General features: G+C 43.1%; 1 protein-coding gene across 1 annotated transcript in view; it reads right to left on the bottom strand.

The window, feature by feature from the left end:
• SLC9A6 (solute carrier family 9 member A6) overlaps positions 1–12076 on the bottom strand; it is a 46105-nt gene that overhangs the window by 24937 nt on the left and 9092 nt on the right. Inside the window, exons 4-8 of the mRNA XM_084813599.1 lie at positions 11724–11800; positions 6505–6617; positions 3974–4079; positions 1351–1492; positions 480–585 (exon numbers count right to left, since the gene is read on the bottom strand). Of these exons, the coding sequence (XP_084669725.1) occupies positions 480–585; positions 1351–1492; positions 3974–4079; positions 6505–6617; positions 11724–11800 (544 nt within the window). The remainder of the gene's footprint in view (positions 1–479; positions 586–1350; positions 1493–3973; positions 4080–6504; positions 6618–11723; positions 11801–12076) is intronic.

Here is a 12076-nt window from a genome sequence, read left to right as displayed (position 1 = left end):
GCACTGGCACCTGAGGAAATCTTGGGCTGTGAAGACCTGGAGTTGAAGAAAGGTGGAACCAAGGGCAAAGTAAGACTGGGCAAAACTATACATAGGGCCTGAGCACTATTGGCAGGAAGGAAGTGGGAAGGCAGAGGAGGAAGCCAGCAGACCACTAAACAGCCCAACATTACCTGGTTGGGCAGGGTTTTTAAAAATAAATGAATAAAAATAGAGTTGCTACATCCACTCTAGCTGCTGAGAGGGGGAATTCTACCATTTTTTGTTTCTGTGGCCACCCAACATTGCGACCTGGCAACCCTAAGGAGGACAATGAGACCCGAGTAGCAGTAATGAAGGGCTAAAATTCACATATGGATATAATTTGGCAACAGCCCTTTAGTCCACACCGAACACAGTAAGGGTTATATCCCACATAACTCAAGAAACACCCCTAACACACACACACACACACACACACACACACAGTGCCAGCCTACCTGTAAAACCACAAGCTTCAGCCAGTAGAAAAGTACTCCAAGACATCAGGAAAAACAGGCCAGTTTCCAGCAGCTGGAACTCACGGAGTTTAGTAAATTTGGTGACGTGGCAGGGCAGTTAAGGAAGTGATACTGGTGGATTTCATTGTGGATAAAAACATTCAGCAGAAAAGAGTAAGAATTTCTCACCTCAATTATGATCCCTAAAAGCAAAAGGACATCGCTCTCCATGGAGCAAAGCAAAATCTGGCAAACTTAAATCCCTACAGAAGGTGGCGGAAATGCAGCTTCATATTTTTGCATTTACATTATTTCTATAGTTGTTATACTCCTGCTTATTTTGTTTTTTGGCTTATTTTATTGTTGCCATTGCAATTGTTATTATTACAAGTTTTTAGGCTTATTAAATGTTATTGATTGTTGTGATATATTGTTTCTGAATGATTGTAGGTCCTGATTACCACTGTATATGAATTGTTTATTGTATTGTTTATTCTTGCATTATTGATACTGTGCTTCTATTATGGCAATATGGGTATACTGATTGAGAGCATTATTTTTGGTGCTTTGTTGTAAGCTGCTTTGAGCTCAACTTCGTCGTTGGAAAAAGCAGCATACAAAAGTTTTATCAAATCGAATATTGTCATGCACTCTCACCCTATACAAGTGCTTTTGGCAATGAATTCTCTCACAGGCACCAACGAAGAATAGGCATAATACACTTTGTAACAGCTTTTCAAGGAAGGCTTCAAAAGATATTATTGAAGAGCCATTCCACAAAACAAAAGTTTCCCCTCTTGTATTATGTAGAAGCAAAATGGTTCAAAGCTTACAGAGAAACAAAACGTTTCAAAATCCAAGTCAAGGATATCAAAGCAGTGACAACTCCAGTAGCAGCCCCCATGGCAAACGATCCACTAAATATCCCCAGGAAAATCCCAATGGACTTGAACATTGCTGTGACATCAAAAGTGTGGCTGTTGTCTCCTGCTGGTTGGTAGGCTACAATCGAACTGCAGGGGAAACACAGGCAGTATTTCTTTTTAGAAGGCATTTGCAGGGTGTCAAATGCATCTGAGAGTCTGTTCTGTGCGACAGGAAAGCCGCACTCAATCTCAGGGGAACTGAAACAGCCAACAGCAATACAAGCTATGCATCTGGTTGGTCAGCCCAATCTGGGCATACTCAAGAGCAGCAGACACAGCATGAACAAGCACGGTTACGTCCACTACGTGTACTAAATCCAATAAAATAAAGAGAGCTTTGGCTATTGGGCAGTATAGAAATGTAAAATTAGATTTCTTTTTAGGGATGGGACCACAGGCAGGAGCAGCATTCAAGGAATCCTCAGGATGCAACACTGAAACCAGAATCAGCAGCACACACTGATTTCTCAGCTTTAACTCAGTTAATTGCCCCAACCAGGACTGTTTTGCTGTGTGTCATTCCCTGCTGCTGCTGCAGCAGATTGTGAGGGAAGAGCTTTCTTGCCCCTCAGTTTGTCCAGGTGGGCATATCCCCCCTGCCCCTCAGCATGAGGAAGTTGGATGGTAGGTGGCTTTCCACCATTTCTTAAGTGCTAATGGAAGTATATTTAAATAGAGAGACCCTCACATTCTAGGGTGGGGGCGGGCAGAAGATATACTGGGATTCACTGGTAGATTTCTGGGTGATTTGCAGTAGACCAGAAAGGGTTTTTGACTCCCAACCATTTAACAATAGCAAAAATGATCTGCCATGACTGGCCTTGTGCTAATTGCTTATCTTCCAGTGTTCCTCACCTATAAAAAAAACCACATATTAACCAGATCATTCTGTAGTTCTGCTGGCCAGTTTTAGAGTTTCATGTCAAAATCCCTGATCTGTAGTCATGCAGATGTAGATTTTGTACTTGCATATGCAAGTCATCTTAGGCTGTTTCCAGACAAAGGCTTGTATTGTGCAATCGCCCTGACTCATTCATGGAATTTTACAGGCAGGCCAGACATAGACCGGATCTGGACCATCACTGGGGGCGGGCGGGCGGGGGGGGGAGAGCCATCGTGGTTTATTCCTCTGCCCCTGTCGTTTACATAATTACCTGCATTGCAGCGCTGGTTGGCGTGTTGTCTGAACCCAGTACACGATGTGGCAGGGCTGACTTTGTACCCACACTACAACCCGTCACTTGCACCCTACAACCCACGACACACCAACCTGCACTGCAGTGTGGGTAATTGTGTAAATGATGGGCACAGGGGCAGGAGGAGAAGCCATGATGGCTTCTTCCCCCCATGATCACCTGAACACCCCCACAGACTTAAATTTGTAAACCTCCAATGTTTTCCCACCATCTTCTTTCTTACCAGAAAAAATGTGTTAAGGAAGGAAAGAAGGAAACGTTTTAATTGGTAGCACTAGAAGTCCTCCATCTGGAAGCGCTCTTAGTCCATGTGTAGGCAACCTTTTGGTCCAATGGGCACATCTGGAAATTTGAAAAACTGTTCTCGGCACAACCACAAAATGGCTGCCATGTGGGGGCATGGCTAGTCACAAACGACAAGTCACCTGCCCAGAGGCATTCATGGGAAGTGAAGACAGCAGCAGCTCAAGGCTCCCACCACTTTGAAGCAATCCCAGCTGCCAGTAAGAAAATGTAAAAATATCTTTAAAATAAAAAGCAGTAGTAGTAGGGTGTCTTGGGGGGTCACCAAGGAAGGTGTCTGGGGGCACACTGGTGCCAACAGGCACAATGCTGCCTAGCCCTGCTGGCTCCGCCTAGTTGCATCAGGTTACACCCCCAGACACTATCTTGTTCTGGCTCCAGCTGGCAGACTCTGGGGGTTTAGTGAAAAAACAAAGGTCCCACAGGCCTGAGGACTTCCCACCTGTGTTCTCAAGGGACACTACAGGGAATGTGTCAAATATAACATCCATGGACCAGCAAAGCCATTATCATCAACACACGTGCAAGGGGAACTGGCTGCCTTTCCAGTTAAGCAGACCGCTGTGGATCTTTGGATACTAGTCATGTGGCTATATAGAACCTCCAGGTTCAGAGTCAGTGTGCCACTGAATGCCAGTTGTTGGAGGGCAACTGCATTGTAGGGGTGTAAGCTTCATGCCCTGCTTGTGGGCATTCTGGTGGCATCCACTTGGCTACTTTGGGGATCAGGATGCTGGACTAGATGGACTTTTGCTCTGACCCAGCATAGCTCATCATATTAGGCCCAAGGAATTGTTTATTCCTTTGGGAACAACTGGTGACTGTTCTGTCTGCACTTCACCATAAAACCTATGGCGATTCCCTTACCCTACTGCAATGTCTATCAACTACGACAATGCATGTCATGTGGATTTTCCCAATTTCCCAATTACACTTGCCAGTTCTGGATGCTCCAGGAGGTACCTGTTGCTGGCATGGCAACTTCCCAGACGCTCCATGGGGCAGACCACACTAGATGCCACTTATTTCAATTTGAAGGGGTGGGGGGAGAAAAAGACACACAACTTACGAAGACAGCACAATGGCAACTGCATCATTGAGGACACTTTCTCCAAAGAGAAGGGCATAGAGCTCAACGTCGACTTGAAGCTCATGGAATATGGCAAGCACAGTCACTGACCAAGAAAACAACAAAAGAGAGAGGTTTAAAGGCTATTCAAACAAACATCCTCTGGTTAGAATTCTGTATTGTTAGCATACAGTTAGTATTCTAAGACAGCCAATCTAAATCTCATAAGGGCTCCTTCATCTCCTCCTCATTTCCCATATTTACCACCACCATCATTTACCTAACTACTCAAAACTATTAATATGCATTATTTTAACAATCCTTACAACAACTCTGCAAGGTAGAGAGACCAGTATTATTATCTCTGCATTGCAGATGTGGAGACTTATTACATCTCACCCTTCCTCCAAGGAGGTAAGGCTTACATGGTTCCAGTCTCCCTCCCAATTTTATCTTCGTAACTATCCTGTGAGGTAGGCTATGCTGAAAGAAAGACTGACTAACTTGTCCACGTTCATCCAGTGAGTTTTGTGGTTAGGTGAGGATGTGAACCCAGGATTGCCCAGTCTGACACCACAACACCATACTAGCTCTGGCCATCATTTAGTGTTTGGCTGAAAAAAATTGAACTGGAGGTTTCCCACTTCACAATTCATGCCATTAGGCTGCATCAACTTTCCCTCGACTCATTTATGGTCCTTCTTATGAAAAAAGCAAGATTCCCCCAAGGACAACTGACTCATTTTATAGATATGTTGCAGGGACAGTTTCTCCTTAGGGTGGCTTCAGAGGTGCCATTAGCAAGCTGAAAGTTCACTAGTTCTTACATCCATGAAAGATCACTATTTCTGTATCACTCGTACAAGTGCATGTCTGAAGCACTTATTCCCAAGAACATGCTCAAGGTAATATGCCACCAAAAAAGCTGCTTTCTGCCCAGTCTTCAGTAGTGTATTACATTAAGTACTTGGGCACCTCAAGTTAGTGTATATATCAATATAATGAAGCCAAGATGTGCTCTCAGATAGGTTTATTTTAAGGATTCAATCCACTGAATTTTTAAACACAGATCACACAGACTGATGTTAGTCTCAGGTCTGTGTAACTGTTTATACAATTTGAAAGAGCACAAGTTCCATTTGTTATCAATGCTTCAAACAGTCTGGCTTAAACTTAGTCATCTGTTCTAAACCTAACACAAGCCAGTGGGCCTTTAATCATCTTCTATTTAAAGGATTCTTAAAACATTAATTGGAAACCCATGTTTTGCTTCAGTTACTAGTGGTTGTATCTCTATAACAAATGAAAACCTCCCAATTTTCATCATTTATTTTTTTAATGGAATTTGCGCCAATTTTTAAATGTATGGGAAGAAAGAGAAATATGAAGTACCCTCTCCCGTAACAAGATACAGATCATTAGGAAAGGTATAAAAAATTAACCTCCCAACGCTTCAGCTATTGGGCAATGCAGAAATTTAATTCATACATACATAAAAATAAAACTCCCAATATCATAATGCCTTTGTATAAATCTATGGTGACACAGCACTTGGGATACTATATTCAATTATGGTTGCCGCATTCAAAGAGGATATTGTAGAGCTGGAAAAGCTGCAGAAAAGGGCAACCAACATGCTTAGGAGATGGAAGCAACTTCCCTAAACACAATAACATTCAGGGTGTTTTAGTTTAGAAAAATGTGAGGGGGGGCATGATAGAGGTGCATAAAATCATACAAAGAATCATAGAACACTAGGGTTGGAAGGGGCCTACAAGACCATCGAGTCCAACCCCCTGCTCAATGCAGGAATCCAAGTCAGAGCATCCCTGACAGATGGCTGTCCAGCCTTGTCTTGAATGCCTCCAGGGTGGGAGAGCCCACCACCTCCCGAGGTAATTGGTTCCACTGTCGTACTGCTCTAACAGTCAGGCAGTTTCTCCTGATGTTCAGCCATAATCTGGCTTCCTGTAACTAGAGCCCATTATTCTGTGTCCTGCACTCTGGGATGATCTGTTCCTCTCTCATCATAGTAGATCCTGAGGTCATCCAATGAAGCTGAATGGTGGGAGATTCAGGAGAGACAAAAGGAAGCACTTCTTTACACTACGCACAGTTATGAAATATGCATCCACGAGATGTGGTAACAGCCATCAACTTAGATGGCTTTAAAAAGGCACTAAATTCATGGAAGATAAGACTATCACTGGTTGCCTGTCATGATGGCTATGTTCTGCCTCTAGGATCAGAGACAGCCTGCTTCTGAATAGCGGAACAATTATGGGAGAGGGGCTACTGCTCTCATGTCCTTCTCATAGGCTTGTCAGAGACATCTGGTTGGCCACTGTGGGATGCTGGACTAAACAGGCCTTCGGTTTGATTCAGCAAAGCTCTTATTATGTTCTTATCTCTTCATACCCAGCACAAAATTTACCTCTGCTTTTGTAGAACGTAGCAAAATACAATAGAAAAAAACAAGCCAGGAACTGAAGAGCATCTTCTTTGGATCCTGGCCACAGTCTATATCATACCTGGATCAGTAGCTGAGGCAATGGCACCGAACAACAGACAATCAGTAAAGTAGAAGTCTCCTCCAAGCTGTCCTATTACTTTCATCAGTGCAACACAGCCATACATGATGGATCTGGTGATTCAGCAGGAATATGGACAGGTAATACCATCATCTCATCAAGTACAACAATGCTAATTTGATTCTGAAAGCTTAGCATTTGCAGTTGCTTACAACCACTGATTTCCAAACTTTTAGTAACAGAAACCCACCAGCTTTTGATACAGAAGAACACTTAGACTGCAATCCTATACTTATTTACCTGGAAGTAAGCCCCACTGAACTCAGTGGAGCTTACTTCTGAGTAGACATGTAAAGGATTGCACTTTTAGCCTCCTATGCTTTATTGGTTCCACCATCCACCCTGGCATCCTAGCAAACCCATGGACAGGACTGTTTCAAACATAACACTAAACAATAGCCTAATGCTACAAAAACGAGTGTAGCCTCTCACCAGGCTCCTATGCTTCCCCCACTGCTCCGCTGCAGCTGTGAGAAGGCATTCACAAGCATTCCCTTCTGTTTCAGATTAACCCCAACTTGCCGTGCTATCCAAACATAGACACACTTTGGTGAATCTTAAGTACGGCTAGTGGAAACAAGCCAACTTCAAGTCATGTTTTTATGAAGGTGGCTGGTTTTCACTAATCAGAATTAAGATTAACCACAGTTCAGGGTTCCAACAACGGCAGTTAAACTAAACCTGAAGCTGAAGAAGGAGGGTGAAGAAGCCCACAAGCCAGGGAGGAGGCTAGGCTCATTCTCATTAATGCTACACTATGGCTTAGCATTACATCCAAGCACAGGCAGTGTGCCCTTTTTGCAGATATGTACTGATGTGGGTTTTAACAGTGTAGGTGCTTTGGAGGCTGCAGTATCCCACTCCTCCATAAAATAATTCATACTACTTTTTCCCCTTCACTAGAAGGATGACTAGGTGAGGGTTGCTCCCTGTTGACTACTACAAGCCAACCATGCAGATGAATTTTCTATGAACCAGATTTGGATGATCAAATGAGAGGCATTTGCAGCTGTGAGTGCATCCTCTCACTCACTTTAAATCAATTCCTGAGAGGGTGGGAAGGCGGAACTCATCTCATGAAACCAAGATATATGAACCAATTAAACACACCCCAGCAAGTCAAGTTTATTGCAAGTGGTTATTTATTTAAAACATTTTAACCCAGCTTTCGGGGCACATTGTCCTCACAAGGCAGCTTACAACATTATAAAAACATGTATAACACACACACACACACACACACACACACACACCACACAGTAGCAGCAGCAAATGATTTTTAAGCACCAAGTACAGACTGGAATAAATGTGTCTTCAGGGTTTTTTTAAATGCCAGTAGTGATGAGGCCATACATATTTCCCTGAGGAGAGAGTTCCAAAGGTGTGGGGCCACCAACGAGAAAGCTCTATCCCTAGTAATCACCAGCCTCATGGCTCTTGCTGGTGGGCCAGAGAGTATGATCTCTCACACTGATCTTAATGCTTGGGCAGGTTCACTTCGGTGTAGGCAGTCCTTCAGATAACATAGTCCCAAACCATTTAGGATTTTAAAGACCAAAGCCAGCACTTTGAATTGGGCCCGGAAACTAACAGGCAGGCAATGTAAATGATACAGAATAGGAGTAATATGACCCAAACGCCTAGCTCCCAGAAGCATTCTAGCTGCCGCATTCTGTACCAGCAAGTAAGGATAAGGTAACATGCAATGAACTTGGATTAATGTAATCTGTTCCGAACAAGTTTTGTTTTGTTTTTTTAAAAAGCAGTCACAAACCATATTAGTCATATAGCCCACATCACATCTTTTTGGCATAAACTGCCCAGAGAAGTTTTGTTATTGGGCAGTATATAAGGACTGTAAATAAACAAATCTGGTACCAACGTTTGATTTTATGAAGGCTTCCATAGCTTTAGCAGACAGACAGATATATAAAATAAAGCTTCAGTCTGTCTATGTAGCAGACAATTTTTGAATTATACAAATCAGGCTACTGATGTGTTGATTGGTTAATATGGAGTATTTTAGAGCAGGGATGGAGAACCTCTGGCTCATAGGCCAAATGCAGCCTCCAGGGTTCCCAAGCCGTCCCATAAGCTTCTTCTGCTGTTATCTCCAATCAGTGATGAGAGCTAAGAGGGTATTTAAAGGTAATTATATGTTAAATGCCCTGCATAGAATTGAGCTGTTGCTTTACAAGCAGGGGACTGTTGCACAGGGACTTACTCCTGAGTTGACTTGCTTAGAATTGAGCTGTTTTGTGTGCTTTGGAGTAAAACGTTCAAACTAGTAAGAATTACATCTTTCCTTGGCCCTCCCCCATGCCCTTAGCTCTACTAACTGTTGGAATATGGCCCCCGGACCAAAAAAGTTTATCCACCCCTGTTTTAGAGCCAAGACAGATGTACATCTAAAAGAAGCTCACAGCAGAGTGGACATGCTTCTAGGTCTTGTTTTTACATGTGTCAGAAGCTTAAAAGGCATTCTAACTGAGCTTATTCAAGGCAGAAGGCTATATGAACCTGCCATAAGGTTTTGTTTACATAGAAGAACAGCATAGGCAGCATAAGATAGTATATATAGGTATAGGAGGGACAGCTAAAAGAGTAAAAGATTGGTTCTATGGGAGTAGTTTGAGACAGAGTAAATTTCAGGAAGTGACTGTTAGGTAGTAGAGTCATTTTAACTTTGCTAAAGAAAGAAGTCTACAAAAAAGCTTGTGGTTAATGCACCTTTTTAGATAAGTATCCAACCGCAGGGTACAGAGATAGGATGCTTAAGGAGAAGTTGGGGACTTTTCAGTTTCTTTCAAATTAACAAAGACATCAGCAATGACATTAGTAAGTGGAAGGCACTTAAATTTAAAGGGCTTAGAATAAGCTCGACCACCTTATGATAACCAGTCAGCAAGCTTAAACATAATAGCTACCAAGTATGGAAATAAGCATGGATACTGGCACAGTACAAAGGTATAAAACAGAGCCTTGCCCCAAATGCCAGGTTTTGCCTTCTTTCAAGATTCCTAGGGTCTTTTCCAGCCCCATACAAAGGATCTTGGAAGTAAGATAGATCCTTCACTGGTACATATAGTAAGCTAATGCTATTATTTTTCTATTAAGTATGAAAGGTGTAGGCATGGGGTTTTTTGAATACTCGCAATCTGTTCTATTATAAATCATTGCCTATGTGTGTGTGTGGAAGTCAGTACATCTCAACATCAAGGCAGCCACTTCTCTAGCCCATGCCAAATTCTAGCAGATAGAAAATGGGTATAATTTTAAACAGGTGGTATAAGGAAAAATCACCAATAAATTCTAATTACCCTACACGTGTGTATCTGCAGCATAGCAGCACATCAAACACTGGTATACACTACAGAAGAAGTAGGCAACTTATGGCCCTCCAGATGTTTTGGCCTACAACTCCCATCAGATCAGCCCTAACTAGCATAGCCAATGGTGAGGGATGATGGGAGTCGTAGGCCAAAACATCTGGAGGGCCACAAATTGCCCATCGCTAGGCTACAGCAACCGCTACCCTGAGATAGCTTCCATTCCAGGGACTGAGAAGCAGGAGGTAGAAGAAGCAAAGTGAGCAGGAACATAAGACTCCAGGATCCAGGAGGGGGTGGGGTGCTGTGATCCATACAAATTCCATTTCCCTCTCTGGGCTTCCTGTTAGTTTGAGTGTCAGTCTATAGTGTTTATATCTTGTGTTGGACAACTGAGATAGATTAGGGGTTCTGCTGGTGTACTGCCCACTCTGCTGACAGAGACTGTCTTGGACTTGGTGCTGAGTACTCCCATGATGATTGCCTCAGGGGATCTCATCATACCTATTCTGAGATCATAGGATCTGGAATGGCTCAGGAATTCATGGCTGTCCTAACAAGTCATCAGCCTAACTTGTGCCCCCTGACACATTTTGGATTTGATTTTCTCAAAAGGGCAGAAAGAATGACCTGAAAGTGGAGGATTTAACACCTCTCTCTTTGTCATGGTGAGAGCATTCCGGCTGAGGTTTCGACTTTCAGCAGTCTGCCATCTCCAAGGGTGAGGACCTATTAAAATGGTCCACCCGTGGAGGCGAATGGATTCTGAAGACGGCGACCCAGGCAGTTGACACAGTCATGCTCAGGTGCCCGCCCCCTCTATGCAGAGCTCATACAGCATCTTGGTATACACCTGAGCCGGTATACTTGCAATGAAGCAAGATGGGCAACAGTTAGAACGCAGAGGGAGGAAACCCCATGCTAGGCCTGACCAAAGCCTATTCTGTAGCAGTGGTAGTGACAAAGAAAGGCTTTTTCCACGACCATTGCATCTTCTCCATATTATCCAACAGAGCTGGACAACATGAGTGGTTAGATGTCTGTTGCAATCTGATCCTGAGAGAGATACAATGGAAGCACGCTGTGACGAGTTCACGAGACATTTTGAAGATTATGTCACTCGCACCCATCAAGACTAAAGACTCCATATTTAATGGCGTTCCCTTAACAAAGGTGTCCAGAGTACCATCTGGTCATGGACAAGATACTTGGTCAAGTCTGGCAAACCACTTGTATGCTTGCCCCTTCCCATTATTGGCTTATTACATCTAAATAGGGAGGGGTTATCCAGCTGGGTCCAGAAGGATATAAATTCCTGTTTCAGGGAGGGTGCGGTACCAGCCTCTTTGAAAATGGTGGTGATCAACCCACTCCTGAGGAAACATCCTCCCGTATCTACCCAGACCTTAAGGTCATCTTCCAAGGCACTTCGCCAGGTATCCCTGCTGAATGAGGTGAGATGAGTGGTTACTAGAGAGAGGACCTTTCACTGGTGGTGCCCTGGTAATGAAATGACCTCCCAGAGAAGCTCACCTGGTGTCTATGTTGTGTTCTTTTCGGCAACAGGTGAATAACTTTGCATTCTTCCAAGATTTTTAGTCCTTCAGTTTTAAAAGTGTGTTTGAGTTTTTTAGATCCTTGCACTGCTGCTGTCCTCTACCATTTTTATGTTACTTTTATACTGCGGCTGTTTTCATTTTTTTATTTTTTTACATATTTTTATTATATTTTATTATTTTAACCCTAGTTTTGTGAACTACCCAGAAAGTTATTATGCAGCAAATAAATACATTTTCTAGAAGCCCTGAGGAATGTAGCAAAAACACTCACCCTATCACTAAACAGGAGATCACCGTTCCAAGAAATGCATACGCTAAGATGGATCCCAGGTTTCGGAAGAAGTGCCGCTAGAAGAAAAAGAAGGAAGTGTCTGTGGTTACCTTAAAATGCTAGGAACAAATGTTCCAAAGCCAACGGTCAAATATTTGTCAAATGAATTCCTGGTTACCTCTTCCAAAATGTGCAATCTACCCATTAATTCAGACTGTCCACTACCCAGTAGAAAAAGAAAATAATAGGATGACATGGTTGGGAGAGGTGTGCAATGGGTCCCCTGCTCTTAGAGAGTCAGGCTTTAACTTTTGCCTTCCCAACAGACTGTTGCAGTTTTACCAAGCACTGCA

The sequence above is a fragment of the Heloderma suspectum genome, chromosome 9 (assembly GCF_057233095.1).
Source record: "Heloderma suspectum isolate Gila_16-S chromosome 9, 16-S_ref, whole genome shotgun sequence".
Lineage (NCBI taxonomy): Eukaryota > Metazoa > Chordata > Lepidosauria > Squamata > Helodermatidae > Heloderma > Heloderma suspectum.
Note: the sequence above shows the minus strand (reverse complement) of the source record. Positions and strands in the feature narration are given on the sequence as shown.